At 40.6% G+C, this 27,404-nt stretch overlaps 1 protein-coding gene across 7 annotated transcripts; it reads left to right on the top strand.

Moving 5' to 3' along the window:
- Nucleotides 1-27,404, top strand: LOC306695965 (LIM domain only protein 7-like). Of its 7 annotated transcripts, none has more exons than XM_079159417.1 (31): nt 1-13; nt 212-291; nt 3,263-3,333; nt 3,915-3,984; nt 5,374-5,480; nt 5,880-5,910; nt 9,744-9,857; nt 9,940-10,090; nt 10,796-10,949; nt 13,778-13,837; nt 14,535-14,700; nt 15,216-15,361; nt 15,613-15,742; nt 15,917-16,540; nt 17,477-17,785; nt 18,727-18,841; nt 19,564-19,725; nt 19,852-20,027; nt 20,147-20,210; nt 20,326-20,385; nt 21,643-21,668; nt 21,802-21,909; nt 22,019-22,108; nt 23,139-23,317; nt 23,565-23,621; nt 23,940-23,992; nt 24,084-24,255; nt 24,387-24,572; nt 24,663-24,771; nt 26,550-26,652; nt 26,846-27,404. In XM_079159417.1, the coding sequence occupies exons 2-31, from the start codon at nt 223-225 to the stop codon at nt 26,866-26,868; spliced, it is 3,885 nt and encodes a 1,294-aa protein (XP_079015543.1). In that variant the 5' UTR covers nt 1-13; nt 212-222; the 3' UTR covers nt 26,869-27,404. The 7 variants fall into 7 exon arrangements, with proteins under 7 accessions (XP_079015543.1, XP_079015542.1, XP_079015545.1 ...); XM_079159416.1 differs by having other exon boundaries at nt 23,136-23,317; XM_079159419.1 differs by lacking the exon at nt 20,326-20,385 and having other exon boundaries at nt 23,136-23,317.

The following is a 27,404-nucleotide window of genomic DNA, read 5'->3' as shown; positions in this document are numbered from 1 at the left end:
CACACGGCGCAAGGTGACTGAACAGGCAGCGTTATTTTCTCCATTTCTTTTCAAAACAATTTGCATGATTTCTCCTCATGTTTGATGACATTAAACTTATTTGATACGCTCTGTTGCGGTTCACGGCGTGGTCGCTCCTTAATTAAAGTGTGTTTGACTAAGTCTGACCTCTATTGCCTTTTCATCAGAGTTGTGCCGTTTGCTTATTCAGGAGATAAAACGATGGAGTGGCGCCAGCAGACCAGTGTCAGCTGTGAAGACGCGTTCAACGAGGCGCAACGCTGGATTGAGGTACACGGTTCACTTTCGCCTTCTGTTTCATTCGTGTGTTTTATGCTCCTCTTCACTTATCAACGCGCAAAACAACCATGACGATTTGGCCAGTCGTCGGTCAAGTAACCCCTCGTGGAGAGGGGAAATGTTTTCTGTTAGTCAGTTGCAGATATTTCAGCCATTTAAACGAAAAAACAAACACGTGTACCATGAGAACTTAAACTGCTTAAAAACAGTTAATGCTGATATTCTAAACGGCTCTGACTCACTAATTTACATTTATAGACTTATCTTGAGTTCAAATGCGAAATATACCTCGATAAGACTCTGGTAGGAGTTTGCCTCCTGACACAGTGAGCCCTTTGTGAGAATCTTCTGTGGTTGTACAGATAAAAAGTGATTTGACTGCAGCACTCACAGAGCCTCAGAGGGAAATGCGCATTGAATTGAAGCAAGGCAGATAAAGTAATGTTTAAGAGAAAAGCCTTTCACTGTGAGGTTTGTTCTTTACTGTCACCGTCTCATTCTCCTAGTGTCATAACAGCTCTTCCAGTGACGGGTGTTGCAAATTAGCACCTGCTAAAAACACTGATACTTTCATCTGAAAGCTGTTTTCAGCTTGTCTATTTATATTGTATCTGTTCCGAACTGATAAACTATGAATACAAAATAAATAGATGGTGTTTGTCAAATGAGATGTGGTGCAGGCAGCTTACTCCATGCACACATTTTGGAGAATGTGTTTTTTATGGCAATGCGTTTTCTGGGTTGTTGCAGGCATGCTGCTGCCAAAACATTGTTGAAGTTGTAATCCTTAAATCATAACCAATGAATACAACTTGTAGACTGTGGGCACTGAATGTTGACCAACTCTAAATGGGACCATTAATGTCAATTGTCTGAGTGGATCATTATGAGAATCCTGTCCAGCGCGCTGTTGGCAGGAAGCCCACGCCAATTTTACCCCTATTCTCCTGCACCCGCGCGCGCGCGTGCGTGTGTGAGAGAGGAGAGAAGCGAAGCATGCTGCTTTCAAGGAAATGGTTTCATGAACTCTCCCTCGTGCAAAACAACATCAGGAACATTGGCTTCAATGTTCAGTGTAACAGATTGGAGGATAATAAGCTTCCATGCATTCAAGTGTCCAGAAATGGTTTTGGTTCATCATTAGCCCAGCGGCAATTGCACGTAAATGTTTGCTCAATCCCTACTGGACTTGATAAGAATGGATGGGCTCTTCTACATTATGTAAATGGGAAATATAGTCTCTGCTGAAACAGGATTAGCACAGTGCCTACACTACTGAACCAGAGAAATTCATCCCTAAATGCAGTGCAATTTACCTTTTTTTTATTTTTTTATTTACCTATAGGACTGCAACTTACAATTCTTTACATTATTGATTTATTTGCTCAATTGTTTTGTTCGGAATCCAAAGATAACCACTTTAATTTCCTGTTTCACATTTGAGAAGCTGAAACTAACAAATGTTTGACGTTCGAAAATAATTATTCAGTTATCAAAATAGTTGCAGATTTATCGACTGGTCACTGCAGCTCCAAATGTTACATTGATCTATAGGCCTCATGTCTTGGAACTGGAGCACATGGATTTAGTAATGATGCCTGTATTTACATCCCAGTTGAGAGAATTGCTTTCTTTGATCCTTTGAAATTTGGGAAACTCCCTTTTTTAGCAAAAAAAGGTTTGCAAGTCACACATATGTATGGTTGAAATTCATTGAATACAATTGCCAATTAAAGTGTTGGTGCCATAGAACAGACAGTATCCTGACCAAGTGATTGTGTTAACCTGGCACTGCTTTGTTTGTCTTATTCCACTGAGAAGCCTCCGCTCCGTGCCCGGTGCCCAATTCTACCGAAAATGAATTGTGATTGTGGATTCCCGGGGGAACTAATTAGTGAGAAGAATAGCCTTTTGGGGCCCTCTGTTAGTTATGGAGCTGAACCTTAATAGCCCCATTTTTATGTCCTCATTACAAAGCCCACTTTGCAGTGTGCTTGCTTACGCCATGTAAAACAATTTAGGCTACGTTTTGTTTCTTTGTTTTGATGGAAAACATATTTGCTGTTTTTTGTGGGAATGTTTGTCTACACATTTTTTTTATAGTATGTATAGAGCCTTGCTTTTGTGCAGTAGTTGGAAGGTTTTTCAGCTGAATCTTAACAGTATCCAGTTCACTTAATTTACTTTACTTTATCTTACTGTTGAGAACTACAAAACAGGGGAGTGTTTTCACTGTGGGCTGAAGAATGACTTTAATTAACTTTCACCAGGACCTTGTTTTCCTAATTTTTGCCATATGTTTTTTTCCCCACTAACAGCCACTGAACAGCTTTGTGTATAAAGGACTAAGTCATTCTTCAACAGTGAACCAAGCCCTTTAATTAAAATACTTTTAACACTGTAGAAACCTCACTGCACATTTTAATTTTTTTTCAATACTCAATAGCAGTTTGTGAAGCCAATTGGGGAGCTTGTATAAGATATAGCAGGGTTGGATGTATGATGCTGATATTAATATTCGAGGGTATGAAAAAAATAGCTGATAATGATGATTGACCATATTTTTTTCTTTCTTTTACGAAATATGCAGCACAAACGTTTTTGCTAATGATCCCTTAAATAGTTACACATATATATTTTTAAAGACTTGCAATGATTTACTGAGAGGGATGTTTAACAGTTGAAAAATATCAGGGATCTCTGATGGACAAACTCTGAAATGGCGGCATTATTTGTAATTTCCGCAACCATATCTGTCATATTTATGATTACATTTTTTGATGCCAGATCAACATGTGCGCCAATACCAGTATGCTTTTATATATTAGCCAATAATAAAGGTGAATGTTTAGTATGAAATCCTATTGATCCACTTGACTGTGTCATTACAGCATTGTATATTGATTATGGTCAAACATAAATGCAACAATCAATGGATGAATTGATCTATTTCTTTCTTTAGGAAGTGACTGGAAAATCGTTTGGCTGCAACGACTTCCGTGCTGCTCTGGAGAATGGAGTCCTGCTCTGCGAGTGAGTAAACCTTTTTTCGGATGTCATATTTTACTTTCAGTAAATGTGACATGACTGAGGGAACCTCTGGTTAGAGAGCGTAGTTGCACTCTGGTGTGGCCTCAGTGTCGGTAAACCTGCGTTTTAAGGTAAACAAAACAAAAATGCATATCCAAAGAATGAAATTACATGTTACATTACATAAACCATCAGATAAGATTTTTTTTTCCACACCAACTTTCTATTTTTGTACCATCTTCTGTGGAGTGTAAGAATGAGCCCCTCTCTTCTAAGTAACCACTGAACTTCATGACATCAGCCTGTAGCTGCAAAAAAACAATGAGGCCAACAAATGCAGGTTAGCCCAGACGTCTAGTTAGACAAATAACCAAGAGCTTTAAGCTAACATACAAGCTCGTTTATGAACTAGATTTCCTTTTTTAATGAAATGTTCTTTTTGGAAGATAATGTCTCTTTTTAACTAGACCTGCTCTATTTAGCTTATTTTGTAGAATGGGACCCTGATGATACCACTATATATTGTTTCTAAATATGTGCAGCATCAAACTGGAATATTCAAAAACTGTCTGTGCTTCTTATAGCTTGATCAACCGGTTGAAACCTGGCATTATTAAGAAAGTAAACCGGCTTTCTACTCCCATCGCTGGCCTGGTGAGTGTTAGACTTTACAGTTATAGTGTGTGAGCGTAACGGGTAGCTTGGTGGCATGGCGCAGGCGGCCTCGAGTGTCAAGCAAGTACATAAGAAAATAAAAAGGCACCTGCTAGCCAGGAAGCTTTGACGTATTTTGTGGTTTCCTGTTCAAGGCACTGAGAGACAGTGTTGCCACAGTCTGAACTGATCCTGAAACTGCACTTCAGCGCGACAGCCCAACTGCTGATGTTTTTCAATGTATTCAGTATAAATACAGATTTTAGTTTGTATTTGGGCTTCAGGCTGGGTTTTTGATGGCAAGTTTAATTGGCAAAACTGCCCAAAGCAAAGGGAGAAAGGCATGAAAGATACATTTCCACCTCCCATCAGGGGCCAACAAACAGAAGGAGCACAACAGTGGATGCTGGACTGAAGGTAGTGATGGTGGGTGTGAGGTGCAGATGCAGCAGAGAATCTGCAGATACTTTGAAATCCAAAAGCACCCCACTTGTGGTTTTGCATGTGTTATCAAGCAACTAGAAAGTACATACAGGCCACTTTACATTACCGCTGACATAACTTATTACATTGGCTACTATATTGTTTTTTTTGTGATTTATGTTATCTATAAAAGGTTATTGGAACTAGGATTATATGTGTGTGTGTGTGTGTGTGTGTGTATATATATATATATATATATATATATATATATATATATATATATATATATATATATATATATATATATATATATATATTAATTACATATTCGACTCATAGTTTGTCTATTTGCCACTAGAGGCTGTCTAAGCTTTATCTGACTAACTCGATCTAAGTGATGTAAGGGCTTATATTTATGGTGTAGAAACTGCCATTGTTGATTTGCTTTGCTAAGATTGTGGCTGCTGCTTCCTAGTGTCGTCACGTAACGGAGGAAGCCTGTCTTTAATCGAGCATAATGTTACAGGCAGCCCCAAGCAGAGCAAATAAAACCTGCTTGTATTTTTTTATTTCAGCCAATGGTCACTACCTAAAAATGAGAAGATTCATTATCTTTTTTTTTTGGTTGCATTAAATGCAGTAAAAATGAGAATCTAGTTCCATAGTTTAACAAATGTTAATGAAAATGAACGTTCAATGAAAGTAGTAGTGAAAGTAAACCTGTAGGTCATCATGACATTCATTGAAAGCTTTAACATTACATTTAAAATCAGCTGTGGCTTTGACTTAACCTGCCATTCACCAATGTCGGATTTCGATGTGCAAAAGTATCTACAAGTAATTTAATTATTGCAGGCTAATTCATAATAATCAATGAATGAATTCAAACCGCATTGACACACTGTTCTGATTCTCTACCAGTTTTCTACCTGCACTCATTTTGCTGTCTGTCATTTTAATCTCCAGGATAATGTGAATGTATTCCTGAAAGCCTGCGGGAAAGTGGGACTGAATGTGTCTCAGCTGTTTCATCCAGGAGACCTGCAGGACCTGTCCACTCGTGCAACACTCAGGTACAGATGACTCACAGAAGCAGTGTATTGTCCGGTTAAGTGAATGTGTACAACTGCCTCAAGCTACAGGAGCTCATGCCAGCAGGTCAACCCACTTGACTAGTATGACGGCTTGATTCCAATGTTTGTCTGCATTGGCTGTGTGGAGCACATTTAACACTGAGGTGGTTTTAACTGCAATGCCTGTGCTGGAAAAAGTTTATAGTCCCGAGTCTCTCAGGTGCTTTGCATCTTTTAAAGGTATGAGCTGTGCCTGACGACAAGCTGCTGCTTTGTAGGAGTTGATAGCCTGTCTGCCTCTCTGTACATGCTGATAAGTAGCTTAGTTGCAAATGAGAATGGCAGCATTAAGAGCATCGCTCTTCTGTATGAATTTCTTTATTTTTTTTTTTATTTTAGGCAAGATGAAAGCGACCGGCGACTCAAAAATGTAAGTTTGACCAGAATGACTGCTCCAACATAAATATAAAAATGTTTTTTTTATCATTCATATATTTTCCTGATTCCCTCTCTTGCCTATTGAGTTTTAATACCTGAAAGGCATCAGAGGCTTACTCCACTTTACTTAGTTAGTTGTCTACATGGTATTTTTCCTAATAATCTGGCATTAAACGTGTGTGTGTGTGTGTGTGTGTGTGTGTGGGGCTGGTATTTTACATGTTTCGAAGTTTATGAGGTTGTTTGGTTATCTGGGAAGCCTCATTTGAATCACACAATAGCTGACAACTCGGACACAGTAATGAGGCTGTTTGTCAGAGCACCCTTTCTTTGAAATGGGTGTAGCATTTTTCTTTGAATAAACCAATTAGGGTCAATTTGCGTCCATTGAAATCCCCAGTTTTCATGCAGGTCTCCAACCAGATACATAAACAATTGAAGTTGCAATACAGAGCTGAGCTTCACTGTTTTTCCGTACAGCAGTGATGGATTGTGGATTAATGTAGATGTGTACTGTTGCACCCTAAACATTTACAATAAGTAAGGATAGTTTTCTGTACTTAGATAGGTCTGTTTAATATTGCAAATATTGATTTTCTTCATTCTTACAGTTACGTCATGTTCTATAGCACATGTGTCAAACTCAAGGCCCCCGGGCCGCCACGTCATTTTATGTGGCCCACGAATCCGGCAGCAAAATTGTTTTACAAAAAGACTACTTTAAACGTCGCTTTACAACAGATGAAATACTTCTTGCAGTTTCTCATGGGATTGTACTGAGCAAACGCACCCTTAAAAGGATTTTCAGCGAGAAGCAGCTCTGGTGTAGAAAGAATGAAACTGATGTGGTGACCTTCATTGAACAGCAACTGGAAACATCTGGTCAGTGTCACGGTTACAGATGGATGCACCAAAAGTGCCATGAGGATATTTTTATTATCAAGTCTAACTTTTCATCTTTTTTTGGTAATTACTTTTTTGCTGCCCAAAATGGGCTTCCATATAAAAGGCATATGATTGTCTTAAAATTAAAGTCTATGCTGCTTTACAGTGACCATAAACTACATCTCCCACAATGCATGACTTTGTGAAATGACGACAACCTGCCGCTAGACAGCAGTTTTTTTAACTTTGTCAGTTACATTTTATTTCACACTGTGAAGGTAAACTGTAATTAATCCGGGGTTCACATGCTATACACACTATTATTCACTGATGGCAACATGTTGTCTGTGTGCCAACATTAAAACTATCAACTAACAGTGGACAGGAGAGGCAACAGCCGGTAAAGCGGTTTTCCAACTAGTGATTTGAGTTGAAAATGATCGACAAATAATCCCAAAATGAATGAGGAAAAAAAAAATGATGTTTTCTGTGTGCTGAGGCAGTGTCTGTGATGAAGGAATACAATTTACGTCAGCATTTTGACACCAAACAAGTATGCTAAATTTAGCCTCCAAGAAAAACATAAAGAATTAAAAGGCAGACTGCAATCCCAGCAGAATATATTTACAAAAGTTACAGCCCAGTGTATGCTAAAGGTACGTGAGCAGGTGAGCTCCGACCAGATACAGACTTTTAAAATGTCAGTTTGTGAAGAAACGCCATCGCAGACCGAGTTCAGGAACTAGCAGTCAATCTAACAACACAGCTAGCCGAAGAGACGAGCAGGTACTTGTCTTTTTCATTAGCTGTTGATGAAAGCACAGACAACATGGACACAGCGCATCTATCAATGTTTCTAAGAGGCTAAAGGCAGACTGTCAGTGAGGAGCTCTTGGATGTAGCTGCCATGCACGGGACGACGGGGAGGGATATTAGTGATACAGAGAGGTGACAAAATAGCTTTGAACAAAGTTAATGTAATAACTTGTTTGCTGATATTTGTCTTTGTTGTTTTCTTTCAAAGTTTGATCTTTGATAGCGTAATGTGGGTTTCTTAACCCCAAATTAAAAGGATTTATGTTACAATAACAGAAATGTGCTTAAATATATTTTTACATTTATATAACTGTTTATTCAAGTGTAAAAATATTGTACATGCAATCAAATGCAGAGACAGTTATTTAACAATATGTTAGGGAGTAGTTACATTTATACAGTCTTACAGTTACAACCGGCCCTTTGAGGGCGACCGTGATGCTGATGTGGCCCAGAGTGAAAATGAGTTTGACATCCCTCCTCTATAGTGTCTACTAATTGCCGAACACCGATTTGAATTAGGGCCAACGTTAACAGGGCTTGATGATTTAAGGGTGCCTAAATAACTAACTATAAATAAAATCCTATGTGGCAAATAACACCATTAAATAGGATTAACCTTCTTGTGTGCAGTGTAATGATTTGCTTTGCATGAGGTTGGTGGCAGGCTATTAACAAATAATGAACACATCCTGTCTCTGTGCTTCAGACTTGCATGAGCCCGTAATGCGTGTTTACTCAAAGGTATACTAACAACAATTGTAGCTTCAATGATTTAAATGGGAGTAGATGGCCAACAGAAATGTGTATTTCTGCTATGGCTTATTACAGTGACTGTAATTTGTGCTGAAAAACATGAAAGTAATCTTTTTATTAGGTTATATTGGTACACCACTGCGATGGCTAGAATTGAGATAATGTCTGTTCATGTCTTCAATGGTAAGGTAGCAGCTACAGACAGTAATCAAGCATAATGGGGAATCCATACCGAGGTATTTATTACCACTCATAATCCTCGTCTTTTTCATCGAGCACTGTGCTATAAAATATTTATTCAATGATTCAAATCTCTCAAGGCCCTACGTGGATCTTTGCAATCTGTTGACCGCTCTATGATTAAGATACAAACAGAAACATTCTGACATGTAGTGTTGTGGACAATCCCTTTGCAACACAGGCTGCTGCTCTGCCCCGAAGAAAGGCCGTCCGTCAAATAATGCCCTTCGCCTCAAGGCAAATGAGAAACAAATCGTGTCCAATCGTTTTGCTAGCTCAAATAATAAAACACAAAACCCCAGAAAGAGGTCCATATTTCACATGCCGTTACTCGCTGTCTTAATTAATGGTGTCAGGGTTGTGTCTGACTGTCAACAGCATTCTGGGGAGTGTTTTGGGCTCTTGTGAAGGTCATGCGCCTCGCCTCACCAACATTTCTTGTGGCTGATGCTGCAGGGAACTTCACAATTGCGCAACATTTTTGTAGGCAATGTCGATCAGGCGGTCCACCACTTTATTCCAGACTGAAATAACAAAAAGAAAATATGGGGGATTGCAATGGAATATGGTACAGACATTCATGGTCACCAGAGGATACATCCTAATGGCTGTGGGGATCCTTTGACTTTTCCTGTTGCACCACCAGCAGGTCTGGTTTTTCATTCATCCTGTGAAATATCTTAACATCTACTTGATGAATTGGCACAGGATTTGGTACAGACATTCATGGTTCCCAGAGAAGAATCTACAGTTTATACATTTATAACCTCTGTGTTTTCGTATCGTCATTGTAACTTTTCATTGATTTGTCGGGTCATATCTCTTGACCACAACAGTTGGAATTGTTTTTGTCTGTTTGCCTGGATCCTAAACTGTACATCTACAAGTACATTATTGAACAAGTTATTCTCTGTGGTGTGGGCTTTTCAGCTGGAGATGAGTTAGATCAGGGTGGGTATTTCATTTTGTGCCTTGGCCATACTGTACATGGGGTATAATAAGTGAGTAAAATAGACAGGCTGCTAAAATATACTCTATACATAGAAAACCCTACACTTTCCTTTTTTAGCAGGGAAGGGGAAGGAAGTTGTGTGTGTGGTCAGTGACATTGTCCATTTACTCCCTCAGGTTCTCGTCACAATCTACTGGTTGGGTCGCAAGGCTCACCTTGACGCATTCTACACTGGTCCTCAGCTGAATTTCAAGGCCTTCGAAGGGCTCTTAGGGTTGGCCTTGTCCAAGGTGAACTGCTCTTCTAGGCTTTTAACGTAGTTGTAGTCCTTTATTTATTATTATTGACTTTAACTCTGCCTTCTAAATCCAGGCACTTGATGAGGGCAGCAATGTGTTTGTGAAAGAGTGCTGGTACCCAGAGAGGGAGGAATGTCGTCTCATGAGACCGAGCTACAAGACCCAGAACTCTGTGGACAACATCGACTCTCTGGATTTCAGAGCCCTCCACCATAACAGTGAAGGTGTGTTTATCATTCTAGTCAATGACCTGTGCACTCCACACCACCAGAATGAAGTGTGACTCCCTTTTTGTTTGACTGTAAAGTATATAATTTGCTGAAATCACTTTGTAATCAAACACTGGCCAATAGTGACACGTTCTTTCCCTTTTGCTTCAAACTTTATTTTGATGCAGTGCGAGTTTGTCGGGGCTCTTTGTTTTTGTTTTTTGCAAGCTGTCCTCGCTAAACAAACTGCTGATGCTACTTTTGCTAGAGGCGAAGACATCACATCCAATCCACAAACTTTTTTTTTTTTTTTTTTTTTTTTTTCCCCATGAGAAGACTTACCTGCTACTGTCAGTCTGCTAAAGAAGAAATGCATTCATCATAACTCATGAATTACAATAAGTTGATTATTTCATATGCTACCAAGTTATTCGTCTTGATCAACCAAATTTTTGTTGGATCAACAACATTCTGATCTTCTTACTCAATGTGTCGTTTGTCTTCTCGCTACTGCGCTTGGGCTCTGTGCACGTCAGTGATAGATTGTGGCAAGTTCCACACTGTGGTGATAAAAGTTTGTGTGATGAGAAAGGGCAAAGTACTTAGCCGTGTAAAGACTCAGTCACCCACTAACGCTCTTCTAAGGGACACTCTTTATGTTCTCCAGACTTGTATCCTTTTTTGTTTCTCACTTTCCACGTATTTTTTTGCGGTCTCAAGGTTGTGGAAGTGACGCTGAAGCTGAGCAGGTGTTCAAGATGGAGACCACACAGCCCTCAACCCAGCAAAACAAAGATTTTATTTCACCGCTGCCCCTACGGAGAAAACAAGGACAAGACGAGATTGGAAGGGGCTACGCTAGTCCACTCTCCAGGTACTGCAAATGTTTCGGCTACTGAGAGTTCACTGACTGCCACTAACTCACTTATCCATAGCTGCTTAAGAACTGTTTAAAATATATATATATATATATATATATATATATATATATATATATATATAAATAAAAAAAAAAAAACACACATTTAATTCTCCTGTGGATTTGAATGTTCATTGATGATTTGAACATCTGTCTATTTGTATTTGCACATATTTACTTCATGTGGCATTTTGACTTGAACATACCCTAGACAAGATCATTTCATTCCAACCGAATAAGACGGCTGTCATTCTAATATTTTATCTGGCAAAAAATGGTGTGAGAGAGAACTGGGTTCAATGACATGGATTGTTTTTGTTCGAAACTCATTATGTATCAAATTTCAAGGTTTTCAAATCGGCACTGATGTGCTTTTTTCTATTAACTTATTTTTCTTCACACAAAGCCCAAATCAGTGATGTGGAGAGACGTGCATTCATCAACATAGTCGTCACAAGTAGACTCAGTCACTTTTACATGGTGGAACTTATTTCCATAGGATATTTATACCTTATATATTTTTTCTTTCATGCTAGAATTACACCAGAACTACTTTGTCAATCTAGACAGAGTGATGTGCTTTTGTTTTTAACACTTGTTTGCAGCAGCCGGTCCACGTTCTAGTTAACAATATAAGTGGACTTTTTTTTAAGTACTTTTTTAGGTGGGTGAATTTTTGGCTCGGAATTTGTTTTGAGATTTATATTATGACTCGAATAAATATCTGTTTTTAAACTAAAGTGTTGCGCAACAATATAAGCGATGATAATATACAATATTTGATGAGGCAGGCCAGTGTGTTGCCGGTGCTCTGCTTCGCTCTATTTCTCAACCACACTACTTGCCCCTCCACTGCTTGGACCGTAACCTTCTCCTCAAAACGCAGTGAATTTGCCTCCATGCATTAATCATCAGCCACACTTCTACCTTTTTAACATTTTGGAGCAGCTCAGCGATCATTTCTGTGATACTCGGTGTAACTATTTTATCAAAAGTGATGTCTGTGTGATACGACATAGACGTGGGTATACCGCTCTTTGTCGCAGCATTGAAGATGCCCCTTTCTCCCCTCAACCCCACCACACTGCGAGTCCTTCAGAGTGTGCCATTGATGAAGAGCTTTTCTTGAGAGCTCAGAGTGAGGACGACTCAGAGGATGATTATACTGACGCAGACCCTGTCCTTGATGACTTGCATTTCCGGCGAGTGCAGCAGACCCTTCATCAGACATCCAACAACCCAAACTACGACCGCTTCTTACCCCGATATTGGACACCCGAAGAGGACACTCGTGTGCGCACGATCTACCTCGGCTCTCAAAGAAGACCCTGGTATCGTAAAATGCAAGGCTTCAGGTCTGTTGGCTGATTTTACTGCTCTTTTAAGCAAAGCTGCGTTGACGCTTTAGGATTTACAAATACTTTATTTACTAATACAAGGCAAAGCTGAAGCTGCAGTTTTGTACTGTTGCTTTTTGTTTTAATTTGCACATTACACAGAAAACATTACATGGCTGGAGTGACGTTGACTGTACCTCGTTCAGTGAAATCTAACATGAAACATTTTGTGTGTGGTGCTAAAATAACCTGCTGTGTGACATGGTTGCATGTGGTCCGATGTTTTCTGTCAATTATTGTTTTTGGCTATAGCGTTAGAAAAAGTTACTAAATCCAGCTTAACTACAGCAGCAACCTAAATCCTAGTTTGCTAGGCACATGGAAATAGCTAGCTCTACTTTGCAAGAAAGATGACATAAGTTAAAACCAAACCCAACATCTTTCAAATTTGTATCGAATTTCTTCTTTCTTAGTTATTGTTTTTTAAGTCGTTAATGATGTTGTACTCATTTCATGTATCTTCTATTCCTTTTCTTTGACTCTAGCCGGAAAGCTTTGGGTTCCTCCGTGGAAGTATTTGACTTCATTTCCCGGCTTTCGACATCTGCTACTGTGCAAAACATCTCTGCTACATCTGAAGAGCGTCAAACCATCTCTAAGAAGCTTTCTCCCAAACCTGAACATTCACTACTGTCCTAAAGATCCACAGCTAATGCAAACTGTACAGAGTGTTGACACAAGCTCTAAAACACTAACCTACTTGTTCTCTTCTCGTCATGTAGCAAAGTGCATTTGCAAATCGCTAATCCATCGGCAAACTATTTATTTGTGATATGCAAATTTTGCCCTGTTTATCACATAGATGTTTCATGAAGTTATCAGGAAAATTAAACATGCTTTGAATTTGTACTGCTACTGATTGTTTTCCTAGCTACTGCACTGTGTAATATCTGTCACTTTTTATTTTTTTTATTTTTTTTTATAGTGCTGATGATGTGCAGACTTTTTAACAGCATCATGCGGAGTGACTCATTAGTTTATAATGGTTAAACAGATGACTCATGTGCCTTGTCGTACTTTGATAGCCATAACAGAGTCATGTAATTTATCACACCTTTTCTGCCAGCGCTAATGTGTTCCAATTCACTCTCTGTGAGTCTGGCTTTGGTGTGGATAAATTGAGTGGATCAATAAACTAAAATATTGCGCATTCTTTGCACATTATTTCTACCAAGATCTTCTTTGTGGTATGTTTTATATTACAGCTGTGGTACTGAGGGCATATGTGTTGTATCTGTCAAATAATGGTGCCTGCTCGTAATCTATACAATGCCTCTTCTCTATGTAATGTGTTTTTAGTTCAGTTTTACTTTTATCAAACCAGGTGCCTTATATTTAGATAATGGTGTTGATCAGTCTGCGTGTCTGTTTTCTTTGATTATGTAGAGCATATCAAATCCAGGTCAGGCCTGAGAGACCAGTTCAGGTCAACCCTGGCTGGATTTGGTGAGTCCCTCAGTTTTAAGCAAAGGTTGTCTTGAGACCGCTCACGCCATAACTGCTTTGTTGCTGCATCATCTGGGTGTGCTTTTTTGTATTCTGCTTACCCACCTACCTAAATTATGCTGCAAACATTTGCCTTTTCATAAAGATGAAGCACTCTGTATACCTCCCGCTATCAATTTTCCTGACAGTAGAATTTATGACAAACTACAGGATTGTTTGTAATCAGTCTTGGTTCCGCCCATTTATATCATGTCACAGTTTTGATATACCACCTGCTTGCTAAATGCTGCTGTAAGTTATTTGAATGTCATCTGACACCCTCTGTTGCCCACAGCAGTGCTATTACTTGTTGCAAGTCATGGCTGTTGTGTTATCCAGACAGCAACATCTGTTGCCATTTATACTGCTGCGTTACATGACTTGCATGCGACTCTCCTGCTCGCAATTTGCTAAGGATTCTGTTTGGATGCAGAATGTGTTGTGCTGCAGCTGTGAATACTGTGGCACTCTGGCCTGTGATGTTCGGTGTGCTCCGTGTGTGTGATTGAGCTGATGTGGAGCATGTACAGAAAGCAGCGGTTTGTGTGCGCTGCATTGCATTGCTACTATTCGTTATTGTTGTTCTGCTACACTGTTTGTTTGCTCTGTAGATCTGTTATTCATTCCCATGTCCTGCCTCTTTGTCCGTCTGAACCAGGAGCAAATCACTCAGTGACATTCCGATGGTGTACCCTGTGCGTAAAGTTCCTCATGGGAACACCATCTATGATTTGGACCACACGGACATGGCAAAGGAGTGCAGCCAAGAAAACAAACGGAAGTCTAGCGTTGCTGCCAAGGACAGTGAAGCTCAGTGGCATGATGTAAGTCTAGAAAAGCCTTGCACCAAAATGTTGACAAAATCATCTATAAGGTCCATTTAGCAGTGGTTAGTGAGATATGCTCAAAAGCTCCCCATTTTCTTCAGCAGATGAAGTTTGTTCAGTTGTCATGGAATTTATATTGGAATTTCTTTTTCTAAACACTTTTCTTCCATGTTGATTTAAAAATTAGGATTGATAGTTTACTCTTTACCTTGATAACGGCCATTAATGCTTTATTCTTAATGTAGCGACTTCATCTGCTGAGGAAGATGTGTGATAGGAATGAGTGGAGCAAGACTTAGCATTACTATATCTGAATATGATCATGCCAGTAAATCTGGTTCAATTTGAGATTGTTTTGTCAACCAACCTAACAAGTCAAAAAGTAACGTTCAATGTCAACAAAAAGTTTTCTAAAATATGATCAGATGGAGTGAGTTTTGAGCCTTCAAATAATTTATCATTGCATTGAAGTTCTAAGCAACAGGGTTATCGGGTTGTGCATTTTGTTTCAGGACTTGACAAAGTGGAAGAATCGTCGCAGGAGCACCAAGTTTGACCCCCGCAGCAAATCGCAAGACGGAGAGCATGTCGTTAACCAGATGGCCAATGGGGCCATGATTAAATTTGAGAAGAAAGAAGCACAAGGGAGACTGCTAAGGTACGGTCCTGCAACAAATGCAATAGGACATTTCTTAAGTTCATGCTTCCAAACACTGTTGCTACCAACAATTTATTTAAAGTGTGTATCTAAAGCTGCCGACCTTGCCTGATATTGGTTCAGTACGCCACAGTAAACTCATCTAATATGACACATCCCCCCCCCCCCACACACACACACACACACACACACAATCTTTTCTGCTTCCTTTATTACATCGGCTTCTCCTTCCTCGTGTGACAAATCCCCAGAGACCAGCAGTCGCCACGCAGGAACTTCTCTGCCCCTCGTCCTTACTCAACCTCCTCGCCATCAAAATCATGGAGCTCTAATCTCCGGCCACATACTCGGGCTCTGCTGGCCTGCAGCTACTCCACAGAGGTATCTTTCAGCCCCACGTCTCCACTTATCACCCAAGTGATAGGTTCTGTTGTGCCCGCCTGACCTTGATCATTGTCCCTGGTTGTATTGACTTTAGTGTAATTATTGTGAAAATTATGACTTTCTTTTACATTTTGCATTGCAATTCTCCAATGTTGACTTATTGATCCTCAGGGATCATCAGATGGAGCCATGCCGGCCTCTGATGGGAACACCCTGGGAGAGGACACCCACTCTGCCTCCTTGGCTTCAGATGGAGCAGGAGTTGCCACCCCTTCTCTAGACTATCCTTTCAGCTCCCAGACGCAAGTCAAAGCGCAGTGCAGCCCAGCTCCTCCCCAGCCCACAACAGAAGTGGCACAAGCAGAAAATGTTTTCACAAAGCAAATCTCCACTCTGAACACAACTTTACAGCCAAATGTAATGACAAAGTCAACCAACACCAGGGATCCTTCTGAATCCATGTCGAGTCACCAGGAACCTCCATTCTGTGTTGTTCCCACTTTGTGCCCCGATGCTGTTTATCAGGCAGGAGTTGGTGCTCTGGACGACTTGAACCACAAGTCCCAGGAGGAGAGCCAGAAGACGTCTTGGGAACCAGCCATGGAGCAAGGCAGAGGCCAACAGGTTGCAGGCGCCTACAAGTACTTGTCCAGCACAGGATCGTGGTCCGGCTCAGCCAGCCTTCCTCGTGGCTACCGGAGGTCCGAGGGCTCAACTCGTCTCTCCTCTGCAATCACAGCCAGACCCTTTGGAACCAAGCCGTCCAGGGTGTCCTCGCTGCCGAGACTGTGCAACGTGAGTTCATTGGTTCTTACTGTTGCTCTTTGAATGTATTGGAGTTTAATTAAATAGTCTCCACACAGTAAGTCACCATTATGTGGGACTTTTTTATTTGTGCTCGTTTCCTGTATTGGTTTAAAGAATAAGTCTGTTTATTCTACTTTTTCTTTTTGTCAAAAAAGCCATTTGACAACCAAAACCATCTTTAAAAAAGAAATTATTTTATGAATTTAAAATAATTTCCTTAAACAACTGGGCACCCTACTTTTAATCAAACATTACTCAAATGGAGGTTTTGGTGCATTTGTCTGGGACTAGTTTCAGCCGGCACATTTGTGCCCTAACAAGGATTTAAGTCAACAGGACAGGAAGTGGGATAAACTCAAAATAACCTACAACTCCCATGGTCATCATAAACGAGGAAGATGTCACCTGGTGCAGCAGTGTGGCTTGTTAATGTGTTTTTAATAGATGGTGTAGCTTTCTATGTTGGGATAAACTATAGATGGCGTTTGTCTCTCCCTCTCTCTGTGAAAATTAAAATGAGTGTCAAAGATTTTAAACTAGAAGAACTTGCCACCTGCTGATTTTATGTCAGTCTGGACGGTTATAATCCAGTCTTGATGAAAGGTTAGTGCTCAGGAGGGACTTGTTTAGTAAGCCAAGCTAGTTAATGTAATGAGAGCATTTCCTGTGTGTGTGTGCTATATGTAAGTGAGCTTGTGTTACCTTTGTTTTCTTGGATTGCCCTTCTCATTAATATTAGAAACGCTGGCGCACCATTGTGAACGGTGTCAACTCACTACAAGATTCCACATTTCTATTTTTACATTCAGTACCAGCTGTCTTAACGTCAGCACAGTCGCATGTCAAATGCTGCAGAGAAAATGTGGCAAATCAAAACTATCTGTACAGTCCTTTTGAGCACATCTTGTTATTGTTAATCTCCAGGTAGACAAAAACGAAGGTCAGCGTTTGAAAAGTGAGAAAGACGAGTCTTTTTCTCCAACCACCAAATCTTCACTCAAAAGACAGAATGCGACCGCCCATCTGAAAGGTCAGCACCAGGCCTCAATCCGACAGAAGGAAGCTAACCAGGTGAAGCAGAATGGCACAGAGCAGAGGGAGGCGGTGAAAGGTGTCACGTTCTCCATTCAGACCAATGGCTCCAACTATCAGCCCCGCTCCCAAACCAAGATGGTACTGCGGCCGTATTCAACCCTGCAGACCCACCACAACAAAAGCTCTACCCTCCCAAAGGTATGCTGGATTATTTTTCAGCATGCAGCATTTGTACTGTGTGTATATATTGATGCAATTTGGTGAAACATGTAATGTTCTATTCTAGGATTTTTTTTTTTATTATCAAAATGTACTCTTCTATAAATCAGGGATTATCAAATCAATTTCAATTATTGGTCAGTAATGGGGCCCGTTGATCAATAGAAAAACTAAATGAGCCAAGGTTGGATTAGAAGAACTGAGCAAATATCACTTTTGCAAGTAGTCTTCAGCAATTTTTACTATGAGGCAGTAATCGGTCAACTGATCTTTATTGCGACTTAATAAACTACCAATTGCAAAGACATTAAGGTAAATAAATTAACAGGACTCATTGTTTTCACTGCCTGAGATGTCATGATCAGAGGCATGCAGAGCAGAAGGCCATTTCCATGTTGTAATTATTTAAATATGTCTTACTCTTTATGTAATGAGCAGCTTGTATTCTAGACCAAAACATTAATATTTTTGGAATAGCGAGTCAAACTTGGAAAACAATGAGGTAAATAGACATGGTGCAAACATTTATATTCTTACAGTGGCTTCCTTCACCCACACAGGTGAATCGACCTCTAATCAGCAGAGTAAGTGAAAACACCTGTGTGGGTGTGCAGGGCCGTCAACGATATAAGCCCTAAAATGCCTAAAGCTAATAATGACCTTATTGTTTGAGGTGGTTTTTAATATTCCAGCACAAACCTTAACACAGCGACGAATCCGCATCTCTGACAACAAAACAAAACCTGAACGTTATAAACTTCCCAAAGACGGCATTTGTTGCAGGGCTGCCGTGATGATTGCGCTGCATTGCACATAATAAACTGGCCTCTCGGTGTGTGTTTCTTACTATATGGATCTAGTTTCCACCAGGAAGCACAGGACATTGGATCACAGGGTGTCACCTTTTACGTGTGTTTCAGGTGGATCACAGTGACATGAGAGTGAGCCTAACTCTTAAACCCAACAGTAGACCAGACTTTGGTTTCCAGACTCATTGGGACTCCACAGGCGCGAGAGTTAAATTCATTCAACCTGGTAAGAATCTTGCTATATTTATCTGTGGATTGCTGAAATGTTGTCTCACTGACATCCCATTCATGGTTAGTCTGACAAAGTGATGACTCTTTAAACCTCTTGTTGTAGAACAAGACAGACATTTTTGTTTCGGTGGTGGCAGTGCCACATTGTGCGCTCAAGTTGTTGTTTTTTTGTTTTTTTTGCTGCTTCCTCAAGAGGACGTTTGTTCTAACATCCTGCACCTACAAAAAGAACAGTAGTTCAAGACCGTAACCGCTTTCAGAACAGACGGGCTTAGACAATTGTCACTATTGAAACACAAAGATTATGTGTCTGAGGCAGTTTGTTGAGAGCAAAAACGAGCAGCTTCTCATGTGTCTGTGAAAAGAGCAGCGACATTTTTTTTTTATTGCCAAAAAAGAGAAGTCTATATAGAATTTGATTAATGGCATGTTGATGTTTAATTTTTATGCATGTACTTTACATGCATAAAGCTACAAATGGTAGCCAGTGATTTAAAAGTCAGCCATGAATATTTCATTAGAAATGAGAGAGGTGTCACTTACTCACTGCGGCTTACTGGCCTACTTTTCAACTTGGAACAGCAACCTTGTCCTCAATACTGCGTCTGTTTGTGCTAAACAAATCATTTCTGAAGCTGGCACTGTTTTTTTTATTTTTATTTTTTTTTATGTTTCTCTGTCTTCATATTCCTGGCGTCTGTCCCCCCCCCTCCTCAGGCAGTCTAGCGGAGCTTTGTCAGCTGTGTGTGGACGATGAGGTTGTTGCTATTCATGGAGTTGCGGTGGCACACATGAACTACAACCAGTGGAAGGATAAAATGACATTGTCCTTGCAAACTGGCAATCTGACCATGGACATTCGGCGCTATGGCAACAATGGTAAGATAATGAGCCAAAGAAGACAGTCTTGCCTTGTACCACCTTGATTATTTGTGCTAATTTAACCTCTGACCAGTGGTCACAAACGGTGTGGCCTTAGTTTTGATGGCTGGTTGTTCCCATTAGATTGGAGCACCAATGAAGGGAGTCATCACAACCAGCCAGGCCAGAGCAGGATGACCCTGAATCTGACTGCCGCAGCGCCTGTTCTGATAGGTTCCCCCGATCACCATTTCAACAGTGGTGTCTCTACAGACACCACAGTCAGGAACGTGTCCAAATTGAATGGGCAGACAGACAATGTGAGCAATGTTTTAGCCAGTTATCACTTCAGTTCAAAAAGGATGCTCAGAACTTCTGTTAGTGCAGCTTAATAAGTGGTGCTCATCGGGTGAATCTTGGTGTTCTTTCACCTGCCCAGGTTTCACAAGGTAAAGTCATGCATGGAGAGCTCGCTGACAGCCACAGGACAGCCAGAAGTAAAGGTAACAAGAATAAAGTCTGCACAATATTACATGACAAACATATTTTGCTAATAACTCCTTGTAAACGGTATGAATTTGTCATTTCTCACCTAATAAATCCTTCCTCTTCATATAGATTATAATAATATTAGTAGGACAAATCAGAAAAGGAGGGCAGAATTTTTCAAACGGAAAGGTAAAATTCCAGTTTGAACTTACACTCCTTGTGTAGCAGCTTTGGTGGCTGGTGCTTTGCTTAGTTAGTTGTTGGGTATTCATTTAAAGCCACATTTTTAGAAGGGAGCCGCTGATTTTAATACGAATCGTAAGCTGCACAGTGACTAGATGAGTTTTTACTTTAGTAGCATCATAATTAAATTAGTACTTTTAACAGGGCTTGTACTTAGGGTGCTTTGATTAAAACCAAGTATTCAAGATGTAGCATTTCTATAAATAATTGCTTTTGCAAACTGGGGTTGTCTTGGCACAACTTTGCCTAGCAACCACAGAGCTGACTGCACTGACCATGTCTATAACATACCATTTATGGTGTGCAAGAGATTCTTCATTTACTGCTCGGTCTTCTGCACAATGACTGATTTGTAATGCTGTCCTTTGTGGTTGTTAATGAATCTGATGTGTGTCCTGTAACAATGGCTTCTCTCTTTTGGCTCGGCAGGATTCAGCTCATGGGTTTACTTGTGTGGTAAATGTTTGCACTGCGTGTAGTGAACACAGCAGCTAGCAGCGTGCTAGCTGCTGTGGAACATCAACATATGAACAAAGCAGATTTGTGTTGCCCTGCAGTGTGTGAATACTCGTTCTTTGAATTTACTACGGCATGCTTGAATCTTCTGCTTGGCTGTTTCTTTTTCAGTAGCTCCGTGCAGTATCTTTAGGCTGGGGATGCGTTAGCAGATAGGTGAGCTGATCCTTGGTCAGGTCAAGTCTGTGAGGAGATGAGAGTAGTTGAGATCTAATCCACAGCTGTCGTTTGATGTTTAATTACCAAATGTTTTAGCCAGTCCTGCAGGAAAAGCTTTACAAAGAGGAAAAACAATAATCCTGTTCATTTTGTCCAACACGTTTGTATTTTGGTCTGCAGTGAAAATTGTTTTGCAGTCACTTAGGCATCTAGCATGGCTGTACACGTAACTCTTGTTTACTATGAAGTGGCCTGCTAACCCTCCAGCTCTGGAGTCAATGCAATCTGTACGGTTCATGTTGATACTGTTTCTGGCTACGGCTACAGCCAAAGGTTTTGTGCCACATAGGAGGATGCTGCAAAAATAGATAATCCATTTTCAAAATGCTTTGGATTCTCAGTCTTCTAATGTGTCCCCATCCTTTTATGTGGCGTGTGTTTGTGGTCTTCATGGCATTACACACAACTTGATCATCTTTAGGAGCTGCTGTATCGTGTTCTCTGCTGACCTGTTATTTTCTCACACAGGAGGTTCAGAATCTGCAATATCTGATGTAAGTTCCCACGCCACTTGATCAAAGGATGTTTGTATGCATGTTCAAACATAAGTTATGCATGTGTGTTGAAAGAGTTTGTGTGCTGCACTGTGATCGTGTTTGAGCCTACAGTCTGTTTGTGCATCACCAGCTCCAGGTGCCATCCCTCAGCCCCTCCTCCTCCAGCTGGTCATGGGACCCTGAGGAAGATCGAAGGCGTCAGGAGAAGTGGCAAGAAGAGCAGGAGCGCCTCCTACAGGTGAAGACTTTTCTTTTTTCCCCAAACAGAACTACAGCACACTCTTTGATAACCTTAATCATCTTAAATTGAAATCAGCATGCAAATATGTTGGCGCTTGTTTTTTCAGGAGCAATGTCAGCGGGATCAGGAGAGGCTTGAATCACAGTGGCAGAGGGCACAACAAGATGCAAAGGGGGAGTTATGCAGGAAGTCAGGGGTAATGTTGAGTGGTCCTCTGAGCCTTTTCCGACCTGCACAACATTTTTTGTTATAACTGGGTGATAAAGAAATATATTATATCAGATTTTCATCTATAAAGTCGCCATAGAAAAAGTTTACCCCACGACTGTATAACGATAACTGTAGACTGTATTGCAGTCAGAAACCCCCTTATTGTCAATATACTGAGGAATACCTCCTATGTCTCTAGTTTGTGGTTGTAAAGTTTCATGAGGCTGTGATTATCCCAAAGGTAACTACAGGTCATTTTATACGGACTTGTCAAGTTTCAAAAAGTAGTCTCACTCTGTGAAATGGCTTCTATGGGGACTAAGGTCATCGCACATGAATACAACTGGGCTCATTGAATCCGAAAGAGTCTCGGCTTTCCAGTGAAACCCAATTTATGTAATTCCAAGACTGTTTAGGGAGCCCAATATGCAGAAATTGTAATTTTTCATTCAGATATCTTTAGGTGAGAGGTCAAGGGACCCCTTTGAAAAATTGCCATGCCCATTTTCCTCACCAACATTTGGGCTAACTTTGGAGCGTTATTCATCCCTTCCAGACAAGCTAGCAGCCAACAGTATCTTCACTCTAGCTGTCAGACTATGCCCACTACAGCCTGTTAAAGACCGCAATTGTCTCGCAGGGTTAGGAGAAAGCTACATGTTTTAGCACATGCATAACTAGAATAATTGCTTATGCATTTTTCATGTGCCATCCAGAAGGTGTTATCTCTCCACCATGATACCTGATTCCATGTGAATGCAGCATAATTAGTTTCCTTAAACATTGTTAGGTTCAAGTAAGTGTTGGTTTTAATCATCAGCTCTGACACGCGTGCTGACAGTAACAAGTACAACCTGCTAAACCTCACCTTTACTGCTTATTACACGTTTTCTGGTTTCCTTTCATCACAGGATTCATGTTAGAGCCCCCTGGCTCACATTAAATATCAGTGCTTTACATTGTTTCTATAAAGTGTCATTTCTTTTCTCTGCTTTCTTTTAATGCATTTGAAGCAGAACACCTTTGAGATGACTGATGGTGGTGAGAGCCCTGCCAGCACCCAGCTCTATGTGAATGGATTGACAAACAAATCCAGAGAAGAAGAGCAGAGCCGAGATGAGCTGAAAGAAGCAGGATCGAAACCTCAAAGTAATGCACAAGGAGAGCAGCATGACAAGAATTCTGAACAAGCCTGGTAAATCAATTTTTTTTTCTCCCCAACATTGTCAGCTCTTTTCCATCCTTGCTGAGTGCAACACTGTTAAGTGTGTAATCATTGTGCTGACTATTGAATGAAAGATTGAGAATTTTTATTTAGAAATTCTTTAACATGACTTGTTTTGTTTTTTCCTCCCTGACTTGTCGTGATTTCTTCTACATTGCTGCGGTTGCTGAATCTGCTGGGCTTTCTTCTGCTTTCGCTGGGCCTTAATGCTTCTCAGGCTGTCCCTCAGGGCTAAAGACTCCTGTGGTTTTGCTCAGCTGTCTTTTGCACACAGGTCAGGACTAGTTATCATCCAATAGTTTTTAACATTTAGCTTTGGGTGTAGTATATCGGTCTGTTTGTCTGCAAGCCTAGCACAGTATTGTTTGCTTGAAGACAATTAATATGACACAAGTTGATTAGTAATTTTTATAAAGTGGGTATTATTTAAAACTACCTTTTACCTCTTGTGATAAGATAAACCACCTGGAAGCTAACGTCAGCATGCAACCAGCGTGGTGCTGATGCTGAAAGCCCAATTATTAAAAACCAAGAAATGAAAGAATCATATTTAAGATAGAAAATTTAATTAATTTCTTTTTTCCTTCCACAGGGCAAAGTCCATGTCTACCCCAGCATTAGCCAGCCCCCACAAACTGGCCATAGGTTAGTCTACCCTCTCTGTCATGATATTCCCCCATCTGTTTTGGTGATGTAACATTACTGGGCTAACCCCGCCGAGCTTTGTGTGGTTCAGGTGATGAGAGGAAAAGAAAAGGACAGTCTGTGTCTAACGCTGAGAAAGACAGGAAGCAGATATTGGAGGAGATGAAGAAAAGGACTCAGCTTCTTACTGACAACAGCTGGATACGTCAGCGCAGTGGCAGCTTTTACAAGGAGCCAATCTATGTTGGGGTTCCTATGAAGAGGTGGGTGTATTGGGACTCCACCGCACCTTTTTAGGCAGCTGTTTCAGATCTTTCGGTTATGACATTTCCACAGTTTTTTTCCCTTAAGCCTCTTTACTACCGTTTGCTGAACTGTGACGTCTGCTCTGCAGGTATGAGTCTCTGGACGACCTGGATGCTTTGCGTCAAACCCCTCTCTCGACCGCTACATTCAGTTACCCTCGTCCACACTCTGCTGCTGCAGGTTACTGTGCTCCGAGTAGGAACTCCTCCTCCCGCTACAGCACTGGAGCAATATTATCCCAGAGAAATGCATTTGACTCCTCTCATCATGGCGGGTATGCAGTTCATTTGAACATAGAGCCTTTCTCTGTTGTTTTTCTTTATCATTCATTTTGGCCTCAAATTGTTAACATGTGCTGCCCCAGGATGTCCAGTGGCAGGAAGACTTGCTGTGTGTGTGAGCGTGTCCTGGGTATTGGTGCAGCCATGGTCATAGAGACCCTTAGTCTCTGCTTCCACCTCGCCTGTTTCCAGGTGAGAGGTCATGACCAGGTTAAGGTGCAGTCACAGTAGCTCCAATCCTTGCAAATAATTACTCCGTCCCTCATTTATCAAGTGTTTTGGTTCGAGCTCCGTCGCAGGTCTTTGTTCACCTTTTGTTCTGCGAGTTCGCACAGTGTGGTGTGACATCACCTTAACACAGTATTGCACTATGAGACTTAAAAACAGTGTCTCCTTCCACCTGTTATGCACATTTTCACTTTGTGGATAAAAATAGTGGGTGGAAGCACCAGAAGAAAAAAAAATAAAATCCAAATATAGCAGAAAAGTTTATCACATTTAGTTTTTATCGATACACCAACCTTTTCACCTCAGCAAAGTGCAATGAAACAGCAAATATATCATGACTTACTGTGTACAAATCATGTAACTTAAAACAAATCGTCAGGTCAAGGTCAGTAAAATGTATTTATAAAGCACATTTAAAAGTACATTTCCTCAATTGGCCACTTAAGGCTGGTTCCAAAATTCATGACAACTGTACGGGGGATGAATTTATATATAACTGACCCATTTAAATTATATTAAGGCTTAAAGTTGGACAAGTTGAGTGACCGGTGCTGTCTTAAGATGCTGGCGGCTAACTGTCTCCTCTGCTGCGTCACCTTGGCCCGCCTCAGCTCCACCAACAATCCACAGCTTTGCCTGTTTTTGGATTAGCCTGGAAGTTAGGCTGTGTCGTCATTGCCAAGATGGCGACAGCAGAAGACACTCGTTTGAGTTTCACAACGGTTCTTCAGAAACCTACGGTTGACTTAATGGCGACTCAACCATATGTTATTGAGTCTATGGTGGAGACCAAAGTGCTTTACAAAGATATTTTAAATGCACTTGATGTGTTAGAATAAATAAATAGACAAAATATGCTCTTACAAAATAATGGATAAATGCATGAAACATATGGCCATATGAATGAAGTTTTCCACATTATTTTTATTGGAGCCATTGGAGAATTGGCTCCACCAGCTGTGGATACACCCAACACCTAATATTCACATAACGGTGGTGAATGGCAACGCACATTAATTTGTATTTTCTCTTGCCGATTCTTTTGAAATTCATGAAAAGAAATTGTTTCTACACTTGGATGGAAACTTGACTAGAGAATGCTTTACACCCACGATCATGCTGCCCAATATGTATTGCGTGCGGCTGAACCGTGACATTCTTTGATATTGTGGGGTAAAATTCATTAGACTGAAGACTAATGTGACTGCACCCTTAACAAGGTCATTAGGAGTCTCGTAGCTGTAGTTCCACCTAATAGGCATCTGCTAGCAGGAGCATTTCGGACAGCTTTCTATACTTCCATCTTTCCTAACCCGTGTGTTTCCTGATCTGTGTAAGGCATCTGGCCTGGTGGTTATGTCTGGTGTCATAGTCCTGTGTGCTTTTTCTCTGTTGCGCTCTAGTTTTCTGCATGTGGTTGGTTTAGCGGGAGAAGCCAGCCTGCTGTCCTGCTTTGCTTTTAGATGCTCATTGTGAAAATCTCTGGCAGAGGACCCCCGCATTTAGTAGACCTACGTTCATTAGCATGTAGATGTGAAAATCACTTCTACGTCTCTCTGCTCCATATGAGCTACAGACGCACATAACACCCATAGAATATTTATATACTATGTGTTTGTGGAAACTGAGCTTAGTTCTTTGTTTGGGTGGCAGACAATGTGGTGAGGTAATTTAGAAGCGAAAAGCCCACATTACTGGTCAGCTGGAGTTCTCTTTTTCTCACCTCTCCCTCTTCCTCTCAGTGTGTGGGCTGCCACCGACATCTCGGAGGAACTGAGACTGGAGTCCAGGTTCGAATCCGAAACCGGAAGCCCCACTGTGATCCCTGCTATTTTCAACTAAAGTGTGAGTATTGGTCTCACTTTTTTTTCTGAATCAATATAATTGTTCTTTTATGGCCGATTTCCTTGCCGTGAAAAGTAGGAATGAATCCTAATCATGTACTTTGAACCAAATGTACTTGGACTGCGCTGAACAGCTGTCCAGGAAACTTGAATTTAATTTGCTTGTCAAGTAATAAAGCTTATTACCATTTTAGCCGCTGGTGTCCCTTCCATGTGACCAACATGCTGTACCCCAAATCATAGAGGGAGCAGCCGGATCACTGGGAACTTCTGTTGGATAAAATAGTGGAAACATCGACCACACAGCCAAGCCATGCCTTTTGTCTACAACAATAACTGCTGGTAAAACCATAAACGCTCTGATGTGACATAAAATGTTGACAATCTGTGGATCCACATGCAAAGTAGACATTTAATGGCTGTTTTTAATCAAGTTTGGTAAATGTGGTACTTAGTTTCTGTTCTTTTCTGCTAATGTTTCCAAGAAAATGTAGGTTTAATATATAAAATAAATGTTATTTGTAATTTCCTTGTGTCATAATTGATATTTGTCCAATAGTACATTAAAGATATTTTATGTCAATGTAACCCATGTATGGAGGCACATTTTAACTTGTACTGAAGCACTTTCTGTTCTATTGTAATCTCACCAAGTGCCCTTTGGGGTAAATCAGGGGTACCTATAACGCATTTATTTCTCATGTGAAAGTAAGAATCTTAACTGAAACACTTTTGTAAATAAAGTGCACTTGA

Source organism: Pholis gunnellus (assembly GCF_910591455.1).
Source record: "Pholis gunnellus genome assembly, chromosome: 1".
NCBI lineage: Eukaryota > Metazoa > Chordata > Actinopteri > Perciformes > Pholidae > Pholis > Pholis gunnellus.
Note: the sequence above shows the minus strand (reverse complement) of the source record. Positions and strands in the feature narration are given on the sequence as shown.